General features: G+C 40.8%; 1 protein-coding gene across 1 annotated transcript; it reads right to left on the minus strand.

Annotated features, from left to right (window-relative positions):
• Positions 1–882: 882 nt before the first annotated feature.
• Positions 883–26,169, minus strand: RMND5A (required for meiotic nuclear division 5 homolog A). Its single transcript, XM_057381703.1, has 9 exons — positions 25,930–26,169; positions 21,182–21,324; positions 14,708–14,842; positions 14,451–14,551; positions 9,694–9,860; positions 8,860–9,025; positions 6,194–6,296; positions 4,108–4,262; positions 883–2,616 (listed from the first exon to the last, which is right to left on the minus strand). Exons 1-9 carry the CDS (start codon positions 26,069–26,071, stop codon positions 2,553–2,555), a joined length of 1,176 nt encoding a protein of 391 aa, XP_057237686.1. The 5' UTR covers positions 26,072–26,169; the 3' UTR covers positions 883–2,552.
• Positions 26,170–26,841: the final 672 nt, after the last annotated feature.

Consider the following 26,841-nt stretch of genomic DNA (forward strand, 5'->3'; position numbering starts at 1 on the left):
ATCTGGATAAAGATATAAACATCCTGAGTGTCTCTTCTCTCCTCCTGCAGCACTAAAAGGCACCTGGGACACACAGGCTTAGTTCAGGGACCAGTTAAATGCTTCACACTCTGGTCCAAAAGTGTAATGGAGACAGATCTCAGATACCACTGTAGCTTTTTTTTTTTTTTTACTATGGATACTCCCACCTCCTGTTAGGGACAATTCACACATACCAAGTGCCAACTGTATTTTAAGTATGGAAACCACACAATATTATTCATTTTCCCCCTGCAAACACTTTCTCTGGTTACCAGACTCATATCAGGCAGGAGAGAACCCACATCACCTCATGGGGCAAACTGATTATCTGTGCCAAGCAAACTACGGAACTGCTTCCCCAATGCCCAGCACAGCCTCCCACAGGGTGAGCACATGGGCTCTCAACACTTAACCTTGAGCATCATCTGTTGGCGAAAATTAACAACTGCAGGCAAGGATTTTTAAGTCAATGAGCAGGCAAATAGGAAAAGAATGGCAATGATCTGGTGAAAACARTTGAGTTTTTGAATGAGTTATGGAKCTATAACATGYASYAGCTGAGATATTTAATACCCAACTTGAAAGTGTACCCTATTTCCATTTAATAACTGTAATTGGACTCTAAACTTTAACGGTGTTCACACCAGTCCCAAATTCCATCAGTGTAACAGAGAAAGATGCAGCATTCATACTTCAGGCTGGTTGGGCTGGATGTTGTTATTACTGGTTGGATTTGTATTTGTATTTTTTAAATATTTCATATGCCATTTCATATGCCATTTCATATAGATCCAAAGCATTAAGCAATTCCAGTCAAAAGAAAATAGGAAAAGCAATTTCAGCAAGACTAGGAAACCTACATGGAAAATAATATCCTCACCCGTTTATTGTTGATTTTACCACTTGGTAACGCGGCTGTTTGGAACTCAGTGTGAATACAATGTAAGTTTTGCAGAAAATCACACACCTGTATTTTTTTCACATGTATCAAACACATTTGAAGTTTAAAATTTGTGTGCCTTGACTTGCTCCTCATTTTATAACGTCTCTGTMGGTTTGTCCATTGTCACTGATCCGATAAGAGTCCGACTCAGTCTCTCCAGTCAGGTGACAGACAAATTCAAAAGGTGTAGATTTCCCAAAGACGGTCTTCTCTGTAGTGCATTGTGCTAGTGCATTCAACCAGTGTGTCAATGTTCAACCAGACAAGCTTGGGGTTGGTTGGTTGTTGTTTTTTTAACTACACAATACAGAAATATAATTTTACATGTAGCTTTGCATGCCATATGGCTGCTTGCCCTACTATAGGACAGTGCAATAAATACAAATATATGCACACTAAAAAAGATTTAACTGCCGTGATCTACATCTCCTTTATGAGTACAAATTTACCTAGTCAACAATATGACAAATTTAGCAGAAAAAGTGGCAATGGCAGTAATATTCTACTACAAAAACAAGGCTAGAAGCAAAGTGTTCTCAAGCTACAGAAAACTTGCTACCTCCTAATATATGATGTAGGGCCCAGTTCTGCCAAGTGCAGAGTCGTGATCAGTAGATTGCATCAGAACATGCTTTTCCCCCCATTTAACAATGAATACTTCTACAATTTATTTGGTTTTGATAACTGTTTATAAATAGCACACTATAATGACTATTAAACTATACAGCAACATGACATTTATAGCCTAATCCTGAATACAAAGTTCAAAGAACATGACTACAAAGGCCAGAGAGCAAATGTCATTGACTAAAAGCATTTCCACWTCAGAATTTATTGAATGTTCTCTTACACAAACACTTCTCGATCGTGAAACCAGAGGAACAGGACTTCCTATTCCCTCWCTGCCCCAGTAGTAGTTTAGCCACACATCACCCTTATAAATTAGTGATGGATTTTAACAGGTAGCCCCTCGGGGCTATATATTTTATATACTTTATATATATGCACATTTACTTTGAATTCTATGTAAAAGTTGAAAAAATGTTTGAAAGAAAAACTCAGAATATATCACAGCGTTTTTAGCGAAAAAAATACAAATTAGTTTTATAACGACTATTCAATTTATCAAACYTTTTTTTTCTGAAGTATTTACCTTTAATTATGTACACATTACAGGAAATAAAACTTTGTCCACAAACATTCTCTAAGATGACAGTTATCAATAAAATGATAGAATAATAGCAGGAATAATATTAAACAAATGGGGGTGATCAATTTCTGCTTTTAAAAAGTAAAAAGTCACCATATAATTAAGTACAAAAACCTGCATTCAATGACAACTGCTGGTGTAGTAACTTGATCAGGTATGGAGACCAAGAGTATAGTAAAGCCCTATGGTATAATATTTCTGTAGCATTTCCACTTGGTATGTATATACTAAATGTTGGCAAAGTTTCTGTAGCATTAGCTTATACAAACATAGGAGTCCTCAGTCTGCTGCATAAAAGGGAACAAGTGTGTTTAAATTCTCCTGAAATGCACCTGAAATCCAGAGTGTCACTTACAAACTGCATAATGAAACTTTTCTTCAGAAAAATATCTGTTTGGCATCTCCAGGGCTCTGTTCCATTGGACAATAAGGGCATTTTAATCTGGGGACAAAGACAATGTGTTAGAATTGGGGCAATGTGTGACAGCAGAGCATTAAAGGTATTGAGTTTTCCCCCTGCAGCATGGAACAACTGCATTCTTAAGCCACAACACTTTACCTGGCTCTACTAAAATGTACCTTTAGCTGAGAGAGAACTTACCGTGCTTTTCCTTCTAGTTGTAGTCTTTCTCACCTTCCATTCACAAGACTCTGAATTATTAGATTATCATAAAGAGCAATTTCTTTGTAATTATTATTTCTACTTCTGGATTTGCTTGTTGCATTTTAGAATCTCAGAATGGTTGGGTTGGAAGGGACCTTAAGGACCATCCAGTTTCAATCCTCTGCCATGGGAAGGGACACCTTCCACTACACCAGGCTGCCTGGAGCCCCATCCAGCCTGGCCTTGCAGTAATTCTAAATCAGCTGGTAGCTTTCACTGTGACTTCCTCAACATCCAATTTTACTGTCTGGTTCCCAAGATTTTCCAGCCCACWTAGATCAACTCCCACAGGCTATAACTAAAGGGTCAGCATGGTCTGCCTGCTGAAGTCTCCATTGATACAGTACTGTTCACTGTACTTTTTGAAGAAATTGGTTCTTTTTGAAGCATTGATTCATTTTGGCCCCCATCTCCTACACGTTTGAGCATTTTACTTTCTCCCCTCCCCAGCCCCCCACCCCAAATTAACATTGTCAGAGCTGTGCTGTCATTACAGCTGATCAATGAAAGCACCAGGAATGAGTCACCAGGGACAGGAATGATGTAGCAGCAAGTTTTCTGGCTTAAAATGGCTAAAGTCACCCAAAGTCACCCACAAAGGCATCCCTCAAGGCTTTTCTAACAGGGCACAGAATGCAAACATCATTCGACAYTTTCATTCATAGCCTCACTTATTTTCACACTGGATTTCCCAAAATGACTTACAGCTCTAAATTAAGCTGACAGCCTCCACAGAAGCTGTATATATTCAATCCAAACAACCACTGYACTTCCACAAGAAAATCTGTTTAGTTTTCTGTCTTCTGTTCCCTGCTTCCCAAAAGCCTGAGGCACCCCACAGATATCTAAGGAGGAGTATTTCCACAGTTATAATTCTCCTCCTTGCTCAATTACTAAGCCATATTTCCCCAGAGGTTTGATTTTATTTTTTTAAGAGATTTTTCATGCATTACTAACCTTGCTCCCAAGGAAAAACTGTGTGTGTAAAGCCATCCARTTTGAATTTAAGACAACACAATGGTGGTTAGAACGTGAAAAATCACTCTGCTCACTGCATTCCTTCACGCAAACTCACTTTCAACATCAGACAGTTCATTATGCTTTTCTCCAGTGCATCATCCCAGCTTATCCRGCTTTTAAGCCGTTCTCCAAGATTAAAAAGCTTCCACCAATAATGTAATTATGGATTCAGTTTTCCCAAAACACATATTCTACTCTTAAGATTTGTCTTTGTCTGTAAGTTGCTTGAAATAAAAGAATGGTACTTACTTGCTGCCATTAAACATTTTATTCAAAGCATCTCTTGATATAATATGACCACAGACTAATTTCATAGGTGGATTATTATCTGTTGTTTGYTGACGAAGAATGGGACAGGCAAATATTGAATGATACCAGCACTTTTTACCGAGGTCCACTTCAATCTGTGGAAGAAATTAACAGAAAAATTTACCTTGGGAAATTACATTTCCAGATAATTATCCCTTCAGGTCACAGCCCATACTTAACAGATTTCACCATTCAGCTGTGAAAGCAACAAAATCCATTGTGTGGATGCCTGATGATTTCCCAGCCAAAAATACTTAATTGTGATCTTAAAGGGATGATTTCTGTTGGGGATGGGAAGAAACAACAAAGCAGCGCGTTCTGCCAAGGGACAAGTGCAAATTTTGGTGCAGATCTATGCCCTGGAAGAAAAACTGAGCTGGTGACACAACAGGACTTCTGGAAATAACTGGCTAGGAAATAAAAAGTAGTTTACAGATTTCATTTTAGGGGGAAATTTTATGAGAAAAACCTTTGGATTGACTGTGTTCATGTTCTACAGTTTCTTGTCATGTGAATAATAAGRAGTATCAGAATCACTAATTTTCAGTACCAACACAGAAGATATATGGCAGAACAATCCTTGCCATGAGGACAAAATTATTTTAGAGAGGGACATGTAACTAAGAAGAAGGTCTGTGGCTTCAGTAATTAACTGAGAACTGCAAAAATCACAGCTTGTGYAACTAAAGCACCTGGCTGTGCCCAGCCCTCTGCTCCAACAGGTTTAACCTTCAACAAAACCTGACAATGTGACCTTTTCATGCTACTTAATTTGTCTTTGCACAATGAAGTAAGGTTTCCCTACCCCACAGCAGAACACACTGGAGACCCTTCAGCTTAGAAAATGCAAGGAGACACAAAGTATTATTGACTGATTTACACTGGACAGCAATCATTTTCCAAATGCTCCCTAGCTATTCATTCCTGGCTGGACAGCAAGGCTGGAGTCTGTGACACTTGGAGGTTACACTCTCAGCATTACAGAAAACACAGCTGGGAGAAACTCAACACTCATCCTTACTCTAAAAATGAATCTCTTCCAGCTGAAGTCAAAGAGGCTAACTCAGTTCATGCCCAGTTTGCACTAAATAAGTTTCCTTTCCAAATCAGGAGCAGGTCACTGGAGAGCTGCACACGCTTGSTAAGAGCTATAAAGGGAAACTGGGGTTTCGTAACAACTGAACTTCATTTCAACTGATATAAATGAGATGTGCTGGAAGCATAATGCACTGGAGCTCAATTCCTGTGTCCCCAGATGCAGCACTAATTCTTTCATCTCCTGTCTGCCTGATAAAGAGCCAGTGCAAAGCAAGCCACGGACTGAGCTCAAGCCTAGCTAGGGGAAGTAAATGTTTCTCTGGGGGATCCATTTTCTTTCCAGTTAYATAGAAACATCTCTGGATAAGTGGAAGGTGAGAGCATCAGTTTCTTTAAAGTCATTTATCAAATACCTTTTCAATGTGAAAGGGGATAACAAGTGAAAGGGTGAGCAACAAACGAAACTGGGAGGTACAAACCTGACAGCCAAAAAGAACAGAGACAATAACAAGAAACAACCTTGACAGCTACACTGAGAGGTCATCAAGAAACTGCAACCAAACCTAGACTTTGCAAATCTAAACCTAAAGGGCTAGAAGGGCCATGCTGTAATTGAGGATCCAGGAGTACATGTAGGCCTGTGAATCTGAAGTTTGTGCTTTCACTGGAGAATGTCAATCATTTCCAGCCAAGGAGAGGGAAGGGATGTTGGCTCTTTATTTAGGTTTTATGTGAGTCCTGTGTGGGTGCTGCTGAGGGCAGTGCTGTGTCCAGGGCAGCCTGTATGGCCAGTTGAGTCAGGTCTGTGTGCGTGGGTGTGTGGGGGTGTCTGTGAGCCCCAGGGCCCTGTGCAGCAGAGAACCCCAAGCCCCGGAGCTGCTGGAGGTGGCTGTCATGTAAAACATCCCATAATATGCAGCACAAAAGAAACCTGAAAACAGCATTTGSCATTAGAAATGTACCCCAGGGTAGATCAGCACCAACTCACCGGGAGTTCATCCTTCTGGTTCCAAACTCCTGTGCACTGCCTTTGCTCAATAACTGCCTTGATATTGATTAGAGCTGGTAATGCTACACAACCTGCCGAAAAACTGCAGAAAAARGATGAGTTAATATAAGGAGCATGTTAGGAAACCAACATTTTTCACATTTCTACTTTAAAGGTTAACTGGAACACAAGAGTGTTGCACTATTTCATTCACATCCTATTATACTTGGAGGGAGCTGAGAAGCACAGACATACAAGAGTTTCGGGGCAAGTTATCAGTTATCCTCTATTTTAGGCTGGGGCCCTCAGGTACTCCATTCTGGACAGAAAACAACAGTTAATYCCTCTTCTGAGTCTTATAATGAATTGATTTATTCTACCACCTACTTGGATTTTGAGCTGTACAGGAGGAAGGCACCACATTAATTTATACAGGTGGTTGCTCTCAGCTGTGGTGGAGTACGTGCAGCCTAAGAGTTTCCAYGTAACCCACGCGTACACACAACCCATAATCCTTTAATTACACATAATTACCATGTAAAGAAGCATGTCTTTCCACCTTCACTTAAATCAAGAAAAGAAATGTAGAAAAAACAGATAGGTAAGTGAAGGAAGGAAAACAGGGCCTGTAACAAGAACAGCAGAATAAAACTGCCCAAAGTTCGTGTCCCTACAGTTCACCCTTCTCTGGGATTTGCCCACTACCAGAACTTAGCACATTATTTGGAAATATTTTAGTATGTTACAAAAGTATGACACAATTTCCACAAATTATCAGATGACTTGATGGATTTAAATCTAATGACAGCACTGGAAATCACCAGCAACAGAAAAAGGATTTCACCTTGGTATCAGCCTGCTCTGTTTGTTTGGCAGATTATTTTACTATTTGTGCAAGTTTTATTGTTTACAGAAGTCATGCCCTTCCTCTGCCTGAAACCTGTGTATCTCTTGYCTAAGCTAAAAAAWTAATATATAKGTATGTATAAAATATTACATCCCTCACCTCCAACTGGCCATTTTAACCCTTACACTTTGCTTTTTGGTTACTTCAGCCCTGAGTGTAACTTGTGTTAACCCTGTGAAAAGTTTAGACAAATAGTATATATATGAAAACATCTCTGAAGAGCCCTTTCAGAGTATAAAAATGGAGGTAAATAGTAAATTCAAATGGTGTCCTGTAGTTCTTCAAGACCCTGAACCACAATCTCCATAGTTCAGGAGTTTTTCCATTGTTACCACATGGTAAATCATACCAGGGGGTCTGTACAGGATTAGATAAATATTGGAGAAATTAATCAGCATTAAAAAAGTGCCCACTACCCATGTTCTAGCAAGCAAAATATTTCATAGCATGGATTTCACTTCAAGTTGATTTAATTCCTAAAGGATCTGCAGCACTCCAAGGTCACAGCAGTTTAGAACAGTCTTGTTTATGACAAGAGCATCGAGACCACCTATACAGTAAATACATTTCAGCACAATCAATTCCACACCAGGAGCAAAGCAAATGTCCAACCATTCCAAAYATCAGCAACAGGGATTTTCCACTTCACTGAAAATCTCTTGGCTATTTGCACTAAAACCAGCATTGCAGCATCAGTGCATGAGCAATGAAAATGTAAAGGACTGCTGTTAATTTGAATGAAACGAGCAAGATGCAAGTCAAAAAACAGATTTTAGCTCCAAATACTTATAAAGCACTCAAATTGAATCTTGAAAGTTTATTGTAGAAAAACAATTAGTCTGAAGTGCTCCCTTTGTTGCTTCTGTTGTATTTTGTGACTGTGGTACAAACAGGAGAAGCAGGCTTAACAATTTAAGAGCTCTAAACCAAACACAGAAGTCTAACAATAGTGAATGGAAACAGTAAAAAAAGAAAAAAAAACCCAAAACAAACAAAAAATAGAGGAGGCAATCAAGCTTCTGCTAAGTACCAAATCCAGCCTAGAAAGATACATATAATTTATTTTCTATTTAACATGTGAAATGAAAATGAGAACATCAGGCGAGTGTATTGGAAGAATTGACATGCAAAAGCTAAATAGCAGCTAATCTGTTTTATCTCCAGAGAAGCTAGGAGGAGATTAGGTTGGGTTTTCTTCATATTTCCAACGGCCTCCTACAGATTTGCATTTTGTCAGATTAGCTACTGAACTTAAAAGTGCCTCTTTTTTCTTTGCAAAAGAGGCTCAGCAGACAATTTGGAARTTTTAGCAGCTGAAACCACAATATAGCTCTTAAGCATTCTTCTAAGAAGAYRACCAGTAATGTGTASATTAAAAACCAAAATTAYCMAATGCTGATGGAATCATAGCCACAYTTTGGGGGTTATTTTTCWGTTAAACAGCAGGGACAGTTGTCACATATTTGCTGTGGGAATGACTGGCTGATTGCCATCCTCATCTTTCACACTTATGTCTAAATTATGGAAGAAGAATTCCATCCAGGAATGCTTCCTCTTGAGCTGCAGTGGTGCAGGGTGAAGCCCAGCACACAGAAAACTCTGGTTGTTAACCTTTGCAAATCTTGTTAATTGTAACTATACCCTATATTTAATGCAAGCTAGATGAGATGACTCAAAAGCCATTTCTTTTGTCCTCAACAAGAAACAGGAACCAAACCACAAAGTACCTGGTCTCAAAAGCAAGCAAAAAGCAGCATACCTAACACTGAGAGGGGATTCAACAGAGAGGCCCAGGAGAGCACAGGCATCCCTTGTGAAGATGTCACAGATGTCAGCCCACTGGTTTGCATCCAGCAGGTGAACGTACGGGGAGTTCTCGATGCCTTGCCGCAGGTACACCAAGCTGCCCATCAGAACCTGGATATCTGGGAAGGATCAGGAAGAGCAAATGTAAGATCTTATCTCCAGCTTCAGCTTTCACATGGAAAACAGGAGATACACCTCTATTAAACACAATTACAGCCATCACAGCCAGAAGAGCTCCACTCCACTACTTTTTTGGGCTGGGGAGTTGCCTGGGTGTGCTGCTTGGCAATTTGCTTCTAGCAGGTTTACTTTTTTTGTAAGCTTTCTGACACACACAGTACCGTACAAAAGAGGTTTTATTGGATTCAGTTTGAGATGGTTCATTTAACTCACATGTTCTCCATTTTWCAGAAGTTTAATTTCTCTTTGTATTACCCCACGCAGCAGAAAATAGCAGATGACTATTCCAAGAACATTCCTCWGCATTTTTAGCACTTTACCCTGCCAGCAGGCCTGTTCTAGATGTAATCCACTTTTTATTTAAAGAGTCAAAAATTTTAAATTTAAGCAAATGTGCAAACATTCASATAYARTTTTTGTGCCCTCTTAAAGAAAAAWGGTAATTCAAGTTATAAGRATTTGGGTTATACACRTTAAATACRAAAAGAAGAAGCCTTTAGCCATCTGAAAATAATGGAATAAAMCACATTTGKAATATAATTTATATTTTACTAYGAGGTGCCATACCCCAGTGCTTTAAATCCCCTTAATGTGACCCAAAAATTACCTTTCTGATGATTTAGGGCGAACGGCTGGAAGTTTTTCGCATACTGAAGTGCTTCTCTTTGATTTGCTGTTCCACCCATCAATAAACTAATGAAATATAATCTGTGCAGTTTAAATTCCAACGAACTGTTCTGTGCCATGAGCATCTCTCTGTTGGATACCGCCCACCTGGAAGAAGCGAGGAGGTACAATGGGATGTGACACGAGAGTAATTAAGTGTCAGCCCACACCACATGAAATCATTGCAATTATCCATTATCTATCATCTATTTCAAGGAAAGTGTGACTGTTCCCTGAACTTCTGAGAGCCTCCACAGAGCACAGAAAATGGCAAGGCCCTTCACCAGTAATGGAACTACACAGGAGGCACAAAATGTGGACGATGTTAATTCTGGTGCTGCTGTAGAGGTTAAGCACTGCAAAATTCAACATTCACTCACTGAAAGACAAGACTAAATTGGGCACAATATAAGGCAGAAATAGCTTGAATCTATTGTATTTCAATTAAGAGCACTCTGAATGCTAACAATTACTGACAGTTCTTCAGCTGCATGTCAAGAAGTCTGACCAAGAACATTTTCCAACATCCTCATTCATGAAACATTTTGTCCAAGCCACTATGTTTATGTGTGTGCATCTGTTGCTCTGGAGAGGGGAATTGCATCTATGGGACCTCAAAGACAGACATTATCGAGATCTCATGGTGGGGGAAAAGAAATAAGTTTAAATATCACACTTCACCCTGCTTGTATTTTGCTTTCTGTGTTATTTTCCACTTGGACAATAAAAATATTCCTCATTTTCTGTGTCTCATTCACTATGACAACACTAATGTTTGGCTCCTAAATAACATGGAAGTATTCTTAAACACACATAGAGAAAAATGATCTGAAATTTTCAAAGAATTTTATACAAGTTTTTTTTATTATTTAGAATTTATCCATCCCTTTCTTGATTTTTTGAAGGTTTTTTGGGTTCATTTTTTCTTCTCTTTAATTCAATTTAGTCAGGCCTAAATCAATCCAATCTTTCTCTTAAGATCCTCAAGTTTCAATGTTCTCCAGTACATCTGTTTCTCATTAGTGTTAATTAGTTCTACTATTTTCACTATGGGGGCCCTATTAAGCAAAAAGCTTTTCACTTTTTAGCAAGGAAGTGAGGAAGTCTCTGTTCCTTAAAAAAAAACCAGGGTATGTGAGGCTTCTTTTCAATCAATACTAAAATGAGAAAATTAAGCATTCTTACAGTATTGGGAAGGCTTTCAAAGCAAGTCAGCCTTCTGCATCAGGATGTAGCATTAATGAGCAAGTATCCACTTYCAGTTTGTTGTGGTGGAAGTATCAGGAGTCTGACTTCACTGGCAAGGCTTTGTAAAGACACAGTAACCTTTCAGTAGGAAACASTGAAAAATGGAGCCTTTGAACTAAGAACAAGCTCTACTGTCCCCAATTTCAAGCAGTTTCAGATGAGCAGCCCCAGAATCTCCACCAGGAGAGAAGAGTACACTCGTTGGGTGATGGGTGGGTTTTTGGGTGATTTCATAGGTTTGGGCTTTTTTTTAAATTGTATTTTTATGATCAGTGTACAGTTTAAACAGGATATAGCAGCAATAAAAGTTCAATCCCAGCTACAAAAACAAGAGCCTGAAGTTAACAACCATCGACTAATAAGCAGATGAAGGACAAAAAACTATTATAAATAAACTCTTAGACTAGTCCACAGTCCCACCAATGACATAATAATCTCTATTGCATCAAAAGAGCCTCCATCCTCTCCCTGCCAATATTTGMACCCCCATGACAGACTACTTCATCTTGCTGAGGTTGAGTCTCTTTTTCCAAATTAGCTTTTAGGCAGGCTTTCCATTTTTAGCTCTTTGAGTGGCAGCACAGATTTGTATCAAAAGAAAGCAACCACAGAGGCAAGGCCTGAGGTGCTCGGTCTGGGACATGCTGTTCCTATTTCCAACAGAAAAACAAAAAACCAGCAAGGGATGTTTAAAACACTCAGCCCACAAATTCTCTAYGACTGTCCAAAATTATCAGTAATCACATCACCTGTCTACCTACCTCCTCTCAAAATGACACTCTTGTTTTCACTTCTGAGAATCAAATCCATCTGAATTTTTTTTAAAGTTTGAGCTATACTTTGCAAACCATAGGTACACAGAAGTCTCTTCAGCTCCCATATGGGATTTACATGTTCAAATTAATTTAACAAAGCCTAGCAAAGATTAAATTAAGTTTAAATCATACCCCAAGAACCCAGGAAATACCAGGACCATACACCTTGCTGTTTACAGGCAGAAGAGAGCATCTCTTTCCCAAATTACAGCCAAAGCTTTGAACCTCCAAGTCATTTCCACCAGATCTTCACATGGAGGCCTGACCAGGGCTCTGAAGGGCCAGGGTACACATTTAGAGTAACAACTGGATTTTCCTTCTTCATCATCAAATTACAGTGAGAAAAGTCACTAGGAATTAATGGGATCTTGCAGGTGTACAAAGATTACAGAGATTACACAGTTTAGTGTGCAGGACCAGACTAGGCATCAAMAAAAGTCAACTTGCACACCCCATAAGGGAAAACAAAAAAGTTATGGCCAATCACATTCTATTTAAACTGGAAAGACCATCTTTTTTAAATGCTGAAGTTTGTATTGGAAAGAAAACCTGCATTAACATGCAGTTATGGTCTTTTTTTTTTTTGAGACACAAATACTAATTTCTATCACCTCAGCAGAGCTTTGAAAGTCTTCTTGAAAAGYCATTAATCTGCCAACTCCCATCCCACAGCAGTGACCAGGAGCCACCTGTGTTTGTTTTGTTTCCAGCACTTAGTTCAGCTGAGCACAAGCACAGAGTGCTGGCAGAGCCAGAGAGACTGGTTACCTTTTAATCCCAACCTTTCACAATTTTGCAGGGATAAACCCTGCTATACTCCCCTTCCTGGTTCAGAAGACTGTAATTCATCATCCTTGTGTAATTCATCATCCTTGTGTGACACTTTGCTGCAACACCACTGTCAGCAGCCTGACCCTGCAATGGGCCAGTCTGGGACTGCTTTATGCACCCCTCAAGCTTTATTTACTGATGCCAATTGTAGCCCAAGGAGCACAATGCCACTCTCTCTCTCTCTCTCTCTCTATCATACCAAGACCATTCCCACAGGAGTGTTTTCTAGCTCTCCTCCTGAAAACTCATGTGTACTAGGAAATAAAAAGGGAAATACTTTCACAAGCAGTTCTGGGCAGTTAAGATTTTAGACACCTCCTAAACCAGAGAGTTTAAACAATGACATTTTGTCACATGTTGATCCTCCTCCCCAACAGCCACRGTCTTGACATCAGCAGCATCGCTATAAATAATGCCCCTCTGTGCCCAGCAGCAGCCAAGAAAGGCAGACAGCTTTTGCACTGTCCAGTTTAAACAGAATAAACATTATGCACAGAAATAAGATGGGGGGGAGGGACCAACACACAAAGTGTGCTGACAATACACCCTATTGTGTGCCTGCTCAGCTGGAAAATAAAAATTCCTTTGAAGGACGACCATGCCTTCTCCTTTGTTTGAAAAATATTTAACACATTGCAGAAACTACATGATACAACTCAGTAGCAATGAGTAAGGCCTAAAGCATTGCAAACTGGAGCTAAAATGAATTTAGAGATTTCAGGGGAACAGACATAACAGCAAGTTACTGTTCCTCAGGGATTATCCTTCACAACAGCTCTGTTATTACTTGAACTACAAGAAATATGTGGTGTAGCTGACAGTAAATCTTGTTTYAGTTGTAATATCAGTGTAGCTTCCCTTCAATTAGCCAATTCAAGAGCAATAAACCACCCCAGCTTTCCACCTGGGTAACTAGATTCAAAGACCAACTATTTAGGTCAAACTTTGCATGACCCAGAGGCATTACCCAGGATTTAGTCGATGAACACCAGGGTTTRAATATCAGAGTGTCCCTGCACTTARTTTAGATGCCAGTAAGTGCTCAATTGACACACCCATGTTGATTATGTTAAAGGCAAAATAAAACGTTGTGAATATGAAAATGTACTTAACCAAAACCGCAAAAAATTGTATCTCAAGTATATGATTTATGCTCTGGAATAAAATACAAATTTTTTTATTTGTTTTRGTTTGTTTTTATTTCTAAAAGGTCACTTCAAAATTGGTTTAGTTGTTTTGGTTTTTGTGTTTTGATTTTTTTTTCTTACTTTTGAGACCAATCCAAGGATGAGGTATTTTTAGTTTCTTACTGGTGTAACTGTCAGCCCCAGGCTCTTTCCACCCTCTAATCTCTTGTCTGGAAAGGGAGGATGACTAGAGGACAAGTGAGAACTTTGATCCCAAGTCAAATTCTGCTCATGCCAAAGGCTTGGTGGTACCAAACACCTTTAATAAATCCTGGTATCCTTCACAATGGSACCTTTTAAAATAAGGTTCACTAATGAGTCAATAGAAGCACCATCATGGCAGACAACTTTTCCTCCAAGTGATGTTTCTTCCTTAAATCAGCACCACAAATTATKACAGTGAATCTTTAATCTAAGAAAGAGACCCTTTGTTAAGCACTTCYCATGGGGAATGACACAGAAGGGGTGGAAAAGGAAAGATCCATTCAGCAACTACCTCTCTTAAAGGACAAGCAGGGACACATCAGAATATACTAACAAGAGTATTGAAAGTGAAAAACTAAACTGCTAAAAGCATTTTTAACAAAAAGTGAGGAAAAMAGAAGTAGTAGACTCACTCTAGTGCAGGTCTCAAAACTCTAACTTTTAATGCTTCCAATATTCGATTTAACTCCACAAATGGTTCTTTTTGACTTTGATCTATTGATAGACCAGATTCCTGATAAGGAAAAAAAAGGCATGTTTCAGTTAAAGCATTAAAAACAATGGGTATTCTGACAGTTTAAATATTCACCTATAACATTCAAATAAGGAAGCTWACACAAAGCTTCATTTTCCACAGTGGATAACCATCAACACCCACATTTATTGTTACCTGACAAAGTTCCTCRGCTACATCCAACATTCCCTGCCGGAAGAAGTGCTCCACCATCACCTCATTGAGGATTCTCTGGCTGTCAGCCTGCCAGCACCCATCTATCCCCACGCTGCTGATGTCCGAGTCAAAATTCTGAAACACACGAAWTAACAGTTAATAGGCTGGAAAAAATCACCCAGCTTCATTTTTCTTTAATTAGGCAGGACACTTGTGTCTCCACCCTGATGCCTTCTGCCTATTACTCAGTTGGCCCTCAATTACATCCAAAGTGAAATATATGTCAGCTTCCTTTATTATCTCCTGTGTAGGAAGAAGAAGAAAACCTTGGCTTGCTCATTTCAAGTTTGAATCATATTCACTACAAGGAATTACACTGACACATTATAAGTCTAGGTAGAAAGTTAGAAACCTAGATAACTATAAAGGGGTTTCCAGCCCATGATGCATTTTGGAAGGAAGAATCTGCAGAAAAAGCTTCTCCCATCTGTGAAAACTGAAAATGTAGAGAGAATAGAAAACAAAATCACTTACACRAGAATCAAGACAGAGTTATCAATGCATCTCTGTCACTACAGCACACCAAACTTGATGCAAAAGCTTTAACTCGAGGATTTTTTACATATCTGGGAGATAAGCAATGCTGAAAAAGCAAAAAAGTCACCTCTCCCYACTCCCAAAACAATGAAATTCAAATCTCTGAAGACCTCAACATCCCAATAACAGGATGAGGTTTGAAGATCCAAGACATGATTTTTAGATCTAACTCAGATGATCTGAGTGCCATGTATTTTTAGGCCAGTGGCCTACGGACATATTCCAGGAATAACTAAAGATATTGTCACGCTGACTCTTTGGTAACACTTGGCACCGCTTGGCACTTTGCCTCTTGGCAGCAGGAGAGCAACATTTATTCTAATCTAAGATATAAACCAGGATTTTTAACTGCTAACATGTTTTATGATCAGGGCAAGCATGTTAATTTTATTAAAAATCCTCACCCTTAAACTTTCTGTTAAAATAAGGAGCCTAGACTCCTTAAACAAACTTCTTGTTAAATAAGGAGTCTAGAAGTCAGTGCATTGCTGCTGCTTGCTCTCATGTTTACGGCTCTGTACCAAGAAGGAACTTCAGAAATCAGAAGTTCAGTGAAAACAGCAGCAGCTCTGTGAGGATCCACAGCCCTGCACAACATGGGAACACCAACCTCACACAAACACAGGCTTCTGTCACAGCAGGCAGGGCAGGTAACACCCAGCTGGTACCAGCTACCTTCCCAGCACAGCTCAGCTTCACACTGCACCTTCCTGTTACTCACCACTTACTAATTTCCTTCATCAGCACCTTCACATCCCCTTTGATGCCACTCTGTGCCATGGTGAGAAAGGAGCAGCCTTCTCATCCCTGCACACACAGCTCCAAAGCCACTGCTCAGGTCTCTCAGCAAACTTTCAGTAAAACATTAACCTTAGTCTAGCAAATTGTCTCTTCCATCTTTCTGAGATAGTGGTGCAAGGTGAGCATTTAAATTATTGCAACTCATTCATGTCTCACATTCGACATTTTCRCCTGGGTGAAAACCTGCAAGCTCCTTGTCATGCTGTTCATCTCTAAGATATATCTTGAAAAACTTAAGCATCTTGAAGACTAAATAATACTGCTCTTATTTGTCCCAGCCATTTGAATCCTTAAAGGTTCACCACCATTACTGATTCTGGTACCAGTGTCCAACCACCACCAGTAGATAACACAAATCCATCAACAATGCACTAAAGGATATGAGAGATAGGATTCAGAATGCACAAGCTTGCTTTTGTTATGCAGTTTCTAGGGTGGAGATCATCAGTAATCTAAAAATAATCGACTTTAATTTATTCTTCATGCAATTTCAAATCCTAGCAATGATATAACCCCCTAAGCAGAGACTGTATCCTTCTGGACAGTTACCAACCATTAAAGCTGCACCTATGCCTCAAACACTATCAGATCATTCTCCTTGCTTGGGGGCAGAGATGGTGGAACTAATTAGCTCAGTGCCTTCACAAAACGCTCATTTTCTTCTGAAACAGCAAACCTATGAGCTTTGAGAATCTTTACAAAACCCCACCATTAGACCTTTAAAGTCACATAACAGAAGGTATCAAGTCCCATCACACAACCTGAGGACCTCAGTCATTCTCTGATCAACCCAGTCTTGACCAGGTTTTCATTTCAGTAACTTTTTTTGTTTTGTTTTAAACTGTTTCTGAGGTCTGTATTATATGTGGGATTCTACAGCTCTGCCTCCTCTGGGTCCTGAGGTGTTTCAGGAACTGACTGCACAGATAACAGTGAGTGACTGCCACATGTCAGAACAAATTATCACTTGCCTTTGGCTTATATATTTCACAACTGTCAAACATGCAGGATCTGCTGGTGACTGCAACCCTCGGTTCTGTTTTGTAAATGCTAACAGTATGCTACCTGACAGCACGTGGGGTTTAATAACATTTCAAAAGTTAAAAGGAAGTCTGTAAGTTAAAAACTCCAGAAAGCTTGAAAGCCAAAAAACACAAAATAACMTAAGTGTCAGTCAATATTCCAGAGAAACACATCGTTTTTTAAAAGCTTAACTAGTAAGCCTAGAGCCAAAATGTAGAACATTATGTGCTAAATACACCAATGATACAATGTACAGCACATTACCAGGAATTGCTAGAACGTGATGASTTCAAGATGTTCACAAACACAAAATGGATGGACCATTTTAATCAACATACAACAGGATATGTAGAAGAATCACGATTAAGGACAGTTTTATTGCTCAGTTAACTCAGTTCAGATTACTTTGTGCATTCCTGTCTTCTGAATTCTGACCCAAAATACAGACAAAATATTTGTTTACCTTCTCTGTCCAATCTATTTACACATAATATAAAGATCAACTTGAAAAGACTCAGTATTTATTTAGTCCCAATCTTCACAGCAATACAATTATATGATGTTCARTAAAGATTTCTAGTTCATTCATATACAACTTTTTACATGAAAAAGCACTAACTTAGGTAAAAGTTTGCTTTCCCAAAACAAAGCTTGGATTAAAATATGTGCCTTAAAAGAGATACAAAATTCAGAGGGGAAATGGAAGGAACCACCCTTTATTCCACTTACTTTCCTAAATTAAGGTTTTTAACCACTACTCAGACAAATCGCTGCTAGAGGGAAAACATTTACCAGCCCATCAAACATGCTTTGAGATGRATTCAAATCATTCCAGAACGGTGACTGATTTACAGGGACTTTACAGGGACGTTGATGAGTGAGCTACCTGATAACAACTTGYTAAACAGCGACATGATGAGTTCTGGAAGCAGAGCAATTGCTAATAAAATACAGAGAAAACTGGATGCAAACAGTTCCTTTCAAAGGACAAAACACTCTTTGGAAGAAAGGGTAGCTTTTCATGGAACAGAAACATGCAATTCACACAGAACTACTATGAAAAAAGGTTAGCTTATTAAATAAACTTTCCGATCTACACACAAAGCTCTGGCATTTCAGGCTTTAATGCATTTGTTGCCAAATTTGAACTTCATTTTGCTCTAAGGGTTTCTGCTCTCAGAGTGAACTCTGCAGGCAGACAAGTCTAGGGCCCATTCAAGTTCACAAGCAATGACTACAATAACTTTAAAACTGACCAGATTAAACTTTTTATGTAGGTATAACTCTGCCTCAATCAGAGAAAAAAAAAATTAACCTGCAATTGCCACGAGCAGATCATACACCAAGTTCTTTCACAATCCAGGCTTGCTAAGTAGGAAGTTTGTTGATTCTACATGCARTAACAGCTATCATTTGGCTGTGTCACATGAAATTGGGACCAGCATTAGCATGTTTCCCAATCTCAAACCAGGCCATTTATCTGTGCCTGAGCATGCACAGTTAGTAAGACCATGAGCAATGTTTTGGAGATGCTAATCTGCCTGTAAAGTAATCGAGCACTTGAATGTAAAAGAAACAAAACTCCAGTCTCATGAATCAAGGCAAGGCCTGTGCTTCCTTAAATTCTAATCATTGCTTTATTTTGGAAGCAGCAGTATTYTTACCAGAATATGTTCAGAATCAATTCACTACATCAATTACACTTAATAACTTCTATTGGTTTAAGCTTAAGTACATTATGGTGAAGGGATGGGGGAGRGCAATCCCAGTTTGGGATCTGGGTGCCAAGGAAGGCTTTGCTGGCAGGTTTCAAGTGTATTTTAAAGCAGCACAGGGAAATTGCATTAAGTACATCTGGAAGATTTTCTTCAAATGTCACTGATCAGGGAAAATCTGAATTTCACCTGAATTTAAACATTACACACATTCATCTGACAAACAGGCCAAGACTTTGGGGTATAAAGTAATCTCCCTAAGATACTACAGATAGGGAAAACTAATAAAAATCAAACTACTGGCATTAAAAAAAAATCTGCCAAGTACATATTTAAGGAGACAATCCTAACTTGTGCTCTAAACTTCATAGAACTACATCCTTTGTAAAAAGCAGAACTGGGGACTTGTGCAGATCCCACTGCTTTTAATTTTTTAATGCAAACATGACAGACAATAAGTGAGATTGAAAATCCAGTGGAACAAGCACACAGCAAGTTGAGCTCATTTTTGAACACTTCACTGAAAAAGCCCTTCTGACAATCAACAGGAACAGAGCAGATTAATGGGATCCTTTCTACTATTTTACCATACTACATATTTGAAATTTTAAAAATGCTTTTTTTTTACATCTATTCAAACAGAAATAGTAGGTAAACTTAAAACAGCAGGACAGAACTCTTGAAAAACTATTCCCATGACAACTGAAACAGCAATTTGGAGATTAGACTCAAGCCTAAGCTTCATTAAACTTTCAAGTGTTTTCTTTGTCTTTCAAGGAATACCATCATCAATTTCCACTGAACACTCACACTGTCTTCATTCAACCTGGGGGGGTTCTACCTCTGAGGATTTAAATGAAGAAACTATGGCTAAACCTGAAAGTGTATTTGTGCAAAGTCCACTTCGTAAAGCAGACCTGAAAAGTTTAAAAACTTAGGACAAGATTACATAGATTTATTTCAGGCATCAAGCTGGTAATAAGGATGGAATTTTACTCTAGTTAATTGGTTTAGATACAGCAGCAAGGATTTGAGACAGATGCATTCTTAAGCTTTGGATAACAGTGACGTGTGGATTAAAGCTATTAGTACAAAGTTTGAACCCTGGAAGATGGTCAGGCAGATATAAGCAAAAAACTTCAGTTTCATGGACATTCCACCCAATAATGCAGCATTATGTACTTTGTTTCCTCATCATACTATTGTTACATGATGCTTCAGCAGATTATCATTACTAGCAAAGTTTAAATGWTTTTGTTCAGGTAAAAGACTCATAAATGAGTATCTTCATTAATAAGATTTTAAAGTGCACTTCAAACCAAATGTTTAGACCTTGTCAGAGGCAAGCTCTGATGTGAAGCTATCACAAAATGTTTATAAAAGCAAGTACCAGACACCCTACACACAGAACTACTTTTATGTAAGAGAATAGAACTACTTTTATGTAAGAAAACAGAGATGGAGAAAAGCATGGCCTGGAAGCATACATGTAGCACCACTTCCATATAATTTTGAAGAATTGTTAATATTTACAAAAAAAAAATAGGTACAAAAATATTCAGATCCAGTTATTGCTGAACCTGGAATCCAGATGTCTCATCTGTAAAGCACCAAGGATAAACTGCTCTACCTTATTATTTATTATAGCATAGACACTGAGACTAGAAGATGTTGAATCTACTCAATTGCTCATTAAGAGAACTGCTGTAAAATTAAGCCTCCATAACCAGTAACATCCCTGAAAGAGGCACAAAATGTTTTTCTTAAGAAGTTCTCTCATCTTACAGAATCACAGAATGTTTTAGGTTAGAAAGGACCTTAAAGATACCTCATTCCAACCCCTCTGCCATGGGCAGGRMCTTTCCATAGGACCAGACTGCTCAAAGTCCYATTCAACCTGGCCTTGAATACTTCAGGAATGGGGAGCCACTTACAAAGCCTTCCAGAACAAAATGGCATTTCTGAGTTACCTGCTACTGACAATTAATAGAAATATATAAACACATGTATTAAAAACCCCACAGTATTTCTTATTGAGACAGACATTGAAGCAAACATTTTGCTAAACTGATAAAACACAAAATCTTACTAAGTCCTGTAATATCTAYAGGTATGTTCCATAAGGAATTAGGAGATTTGAGCCGTCCCAGAAGAAACAGGCTGTCTGCAGTGAGTTCTGAAAGCAGTAACTGTACAGCCCACTGGCTCACCTTTGCTTCTTAGTTGGTAGAAGACTTAGTTAATATTAATTGTGGCAAAAATCCAAATTTTGCAAAGCAGGGCACACACCACATGTGTGCTGCAATGTGATAATGCAGTCAAACCACAAAATAAATACCTTATCAATGGCTTTTCCAACTCGGGATACGCTGCTGTGAATGTCTTTATGATCCGAGGCCAGTTTTTGGACTGTGTCTTTTATTCTTTTACAACACTGTGTCATAACAAGTGAAATCGTTCCAGACAAGTCCCCATCTTGATCTGGACAAAAGAGAGGAAAATTACCAACTTTGTTACAAATGGTAACATTAAATTTCTTAATATGCAACAACATAAAACAACAGAAAGTGGTATTAAAGAAAGAAATGCAATCTARAGAGTATTTGCAAAGCAAGATCAGCTTAACTGGAGGCAGATGTACAGGAATTCACCTGTGTGAAAACTCTCCTGTGGAATTAGGAATCTAGTCGGGTGCACAATAGCACTGAACAAGTGCAACAGCTTAAAAATTTAATGTAAAGTTCTCATGTGTCTCAGYCAYAGCAGATGCATAAACATCTCAAAGWAACACTCAATTCACAAATCTCTCAGGATGCAACAGAAGGCTACTGAAGTTACTACAGGATCAGTTTTCCTTTAGACAGACTTTAAAGGTACATGAGAATATAATGTTTGAACTTCAACAGGGTGGAAGCACAATAAGGGTGCAACCAAAATGTGAATCAATGATGGCCCAATTAATTCTTGTCCCACAAACCACCCACTGCTACTGGACACTTGAGTTTCAGCTCTATGAAACTTCTGCTTCCTGACTTGTGGCAGTAGCTCTGAACAGTCTCCAATTTTCCTCTATGGACAAGATGAAGTCCRTGGAGGACCTGTGGACCTTGTTATGAAACTTATTCTCTAGAAACTGTGACATTTCTGAGCTGATGTCCAACAGGTTCAAGGCTTTATGACCCATTCTGTGAGCAAATAAACAGGACAGGCTTACAGGCCCCTGACCACATCACAGMACTTCACAGCTTACACCCTTTGTGCCTGGATTCAAACATCACTCAGAAGCYTGAGTCAGAAAAAAAAATTACTTTTTTTTTGGTGCTTTACTCCAGTCCTTTCTTCCTGCTTTTGATTTAAAAATACTAGAAGAATCTCTTTTCCAGTCTTACCTCTGAAGGTCTGTCCTTTCTCAAAGTTCATTCTACATGAAGAATTTTTCTTTTAGGGAAACAGACTTAACAGCCTTTTGCTGCTCAGGAAGGCTAATTTAAGTGAGACAGCAGCTCAAAAATATCTCCCTAATACTCCAGACCCAAAGCTTTCATGTGAAAAAACAAAATCACCAAAAAATCTCTTCAGAAGAAGGATTTTATTGAAAATGTGTTCACTTTTTAAAGTTTGTTCCATTCTGATTTCATATTTTAACACACATCCAGTTTCAGCAGTGTGTTAAGAGCCCAGTTTCTGGAAGAAGAAAAGGAAATGCAGAAAAAAACTGCAGCCATAGAGAGTGGACAATAATTTCACAGCCACTTTTTCCAGGCACCTTCCTCCTTACACCCTCTGAATGCCACTGCTGTCACACACTAAGCCACTTCCCCTCYGACCAGCAAACAGCTCCTGTCCAGCCCCACAAGCCCCAGCTGAGGAAGCTTCAACAGCATTTTTCCAACAGCCATAGGTTTTAAATAAGTTTATCATGCTTTTTTCTCCCTCCAGTCCCATGAAGCCAAGGATTATCTCCCAGGCAAAAGGCTGATGGGCTCTGTATTTTTTTCTGGTGGATGARTGAGGAGTGATTGGACTGAAACAGTCACTTCAGTGATTCCATGCAGCCCAAATTAAAACCAAAAATGCCACTCAACTATTCAAAAAAGTTCATCTCCCAAAATTATTTCAAGAATGGGTATTATTTCTTAGYTGCTATTTAATTTTTATGACAAACATTTAAAACAACATCAAGGATCTTTAACTGTCTCACGAATTTTGCAATGGCAAATGACCAGCTAGAGATTATGCAACAAGCAAAATGGAACTACTCATTCTCCAACAAACAGAGAGGCTAAAAGGCACTTTCTGAAAGCCATTAAGCTAAAACCCAAATAACCCACATGGGTGCCTGCATTTACCTCAAGCAAATAAGTGAATTGCTGACCCCTGACATTGTAGCAGAAACCCAACTCCAGTAAGGCAATGAAAATGTCTACAGAAGAAAAGCCATCAGAGCTGTAAAAGGCTTCCCCTCTGCACCCCTCTCTTTCAGCTCCAATCAAACTGTGAGCTACTTGCATTAAATCAGCAGGAAAAAGCCTGCAGCCATCCCTCCTGGTAATTTAGGGTCCACAGGATACCACAGCCTGACAGCTTCTCTCTGTGATGTGTGTGCATAGTCACAATTAAAAAAAAATTAAATATAATGGCCCACAAACACTAAGCAGAGTCCAATGCCAAGTTTGTTCAGCCAGACATACTTATACCATCCAAGAATATGCAATCTGCCTTGCCTACTCCAGAAAGACAGATATATTAAGGGAATAGAGAAGAAAAACTTTGCCTTTCCACTGACAGGCCTGAACATAGGGCTGGTCTGTTCTTAAGCTTTAACATGAAAGCAGCTCAAGACATTTTTAGAGACTGTGTGAGGAGGGGGGGAAGAAAACCAGTTTAGAGGTTAAAGCAGTTTCTAATAGTTTCTTTTTCTCCACCCACTTCCTTTTTATATCCACTGCCTATTTAAGGTCTTTTCATACATCTTTGCTCTCAGATCTTGTCCTACAGCATTAACCTCTTCTTCTGCAGAGACGGCTTTTCATTTCTCTTGCTTTTTTTCACTTGAAATTACATCCGGGAGCCTATTTCTGCAGTTCATATCCCTGAATCAGACTTCTACATTAAGATGTCTGGCTGCTTTCAATACCACCCATTTTCAAAATCCTTCAAGACACTGTATAAAAGCTGAAAATATCTGTTCTTGTTAGAAAGTTAAAGAACATGTTAAAGGAAGAAGAAACTAGTAAGAATGTTAGCCCGTATGAAGCTCACCTTCAGATGCCAAAATTGAAGAGTCCCCAGATGTCTGAGGGTGCACTAACAATAGACTGGCTTCATTGTAGAGCATTTACTAAAAGAAGATCAAYTTGAGATGTGCTCTCTGGGACAGCATCACTTGATAAGTGCTAAAAGTACTCCAGGGCCTTCACCAGAAAGTGCCAAAAACCAATCTGAGCCTGGATGGAAAACTCAACAAGGACCCTGAAGGAATCACACACTGGAACCTTCTMAATTTATTACAAATAGAGTAAAAGCTCTGGAGCTGCAACAGGAATCTCACAGGCAAACCTTTACAGCCCAACAAAGACCAACACAAGTGTGAAGGTCACATACACCGCTCTCCAGGCAAATTCAGCACCTCAGTTTGTGAAGACAGGTATTTTAGGAACTGTCCTTAATGCCCAAGCCCAGACTGTTTCAAACAGCACAACATGGAAACAAAGTTCAGAACAACGTCAAAAAATGCCCAAGCCCAGACTGTTTCAAACAGCACAACATGGAAACAAAGTTCAGAACAACGTCAAAAAGACCAAGCCTTATTTCATCCCAAATAAACACCTCACAATATGGAATTCTATGTTTGCTCTCTACAAACTGGGAACACACGAAGCAGCTTCATGCACACTCATGTSTTCCTGGAATTATCCACACTCCTGAGTGAGTTTTGGCACCTGTATTTGCACAGGACCACGATGAACAAGTGTTGCCSAGAACCAAACAAAAACAAAAGAAGAGCAGCAGCACAGTCGCTCTCAAGTTTGGTCTCAGGAGCCTGCAAGTTCCTATTTTTAATCCCTGAGCCATCACTGGCTTTYTACATGGCTGGCCTTGGGTAAATCACTTGAGCTGCCTCTCCATTCCCTCCCACTCCATCAACAAACACGGCACTGCTCCATCTCCGGGCTTTCGCAAGCTTTAAATGSCCCGTGTTTACAGCCCTCACAAGTGGCCAGCATCAGCTGTGACACACATACAAGGCTTGTTTACCTCCAGCTGAGCGAGGCTTTACCCTGAACACCGCCAAACCCAGCCACAGCAAAGCAATACCACTCAGGGACACAGGAAAACAGAGACAAAAGAAAGAAAAGGAAAGAAATGGGAGCGGGGGGCGGAGGGGGGAAAGCAAACAGGTCAGCCCTSCCTTATTTCCTCTGTATTTCCCCTGGGGTGACCCAACCCCTGTGCAAGCCAACAKAAAGGGTTATGAACACACTGACCAGGGTCACGCCAGACCTGCTGACCAGGAACAAACAAACCTCTCCAGCAGCACACAAGAGGCAGGAGAGGCCCGGCAGGGCCGAGACCAATCACAGAATYGTGGAATATGCTGAGTTGGAAGGGACCCACCAGAATCATCGAGTGCAGCTCCTGGCCCTGCACGGGACAACCCYMACAACCCCCCAACCATGGGCCTGMGAGCATTGTCTAAACACTTCTTGAACTCTKTCAGGCTGTGACCACTGCCCTGGGGAGCTGTCCCAATGCCCCACCAACTCTCCGGGTGAAGAACCTTTCTCTGACATCCAATTTAAACCTCCCACTTTTTAAATCTTCCCTGTCAACAATGCTCCCAAAGCTCTGAGGGTCGAGGGGAAAGATCCCCGGCTCAGTCCCCCAGCACAAAACCCTCAGGGTGGGGGATTCCTGGAGCAAGGGTTCTCTTTGAAGGGATTCCCAGCCCACAAAGCGCTAAGTTTTGGGGGCTCTCCAGCCCGCAACGCCCCAAATTTTGGGCTTCCCYCCCYMCCCCCAAGCGGGGAGGAGCGGGGCCGCGTCCCCTCCGCAAAGGGGGGCACAGGGGGGGTCTCCACGTACTCTCGGTCTGCAGGATCTCCCTGCGCAGCCCTCCCGCGTACTGGATCAGCTCCTCCAGGCTGCGCTCGCACAGCTGCCCGTATCCCGAGAACTTCTGCAGCACCTTCTCCAGCTCCCGCTCCACCGTCACGCACTGGTCCATCGCGCCCGGGCCGCGCTGCTGCTCCTCCTCCTCGTCCTCCTGCTCGTCCTGCTGCCCCGCGGCCGGGCCCCCCGCTCCGCCCGGGCCCCCCGCTCCGCCCGGGCCCCCCGCCAGCCCCGGCCCTCGGGCGGCCCCGGCCCCGCTCCCGCGCGGCACCGTCGCCTCGGCCCGCCGCACTTCCGCGCAGGCAGCGCCGCGGACACACCGGGACCTCACGCCGCTCCGCGCAGGCAGCACCGCGGACGCCTCAGCGAGGGRCCTTGGCGCTATGAGGGGCGGAGCGGCGATTTTCAGTCAGGCGGCGCGGAGGGCAGCCCTGTCCCGCCGGCGGCGGGGGTGGACGAGTCGCTTTTTCCGGTGTCCCGGTGGGATCAGGAAGCGTTTCCCGGTTAGGTGGTGCGTGGGAGGCTGCCTGGGGAGCAGGGATCCCTGAAGTGTTGCGGTTCAGGCAGGAAGTTGGGCAGCTAAGGGCGGGGGCCTGAGGGCGCTGTTGCCATGGCGACGGCGAGGCCTGAGGGGCGCCAGGCGCGGGGAGGCCTCGGGGGTTCGGGGTGATTTCTGCGGTTCTCGACCCTCTGAGCGGTTTGGGACTGTGGGGTGGGTGTGGAGTCATCGCTGGGGTGACCCCCGGATGGTACCAGGGACACAAGGGTTTCTCTCCCAACCAGGCTGCGGGGAGCGCGTCTCGCAGCTGCCCCAAACATCGCAAAAGTAACGCTGAGCAGCATCTCTTAATAATCGCCAGGGATGAGTTAAGGAGCCCAGCGTGC

The sequence above is a fragment of the Malurus melanocephalus genome, unplaced genomic scaffold (genome assembly GCF_030028575.1).
Source record: "Malurus melanocephalus ecotype Western Australia unplaced genomic scaffold, MMel_1.1 scaffold_522, whole genome shotgun sequence".
Classification (NCBI taxonomy): domain Eukaryota; kingdom Metazoa; phylum Chordata; class Aves; order Passeriformes; family Maluridae; genus Malurus; species Malurus melanocephalus.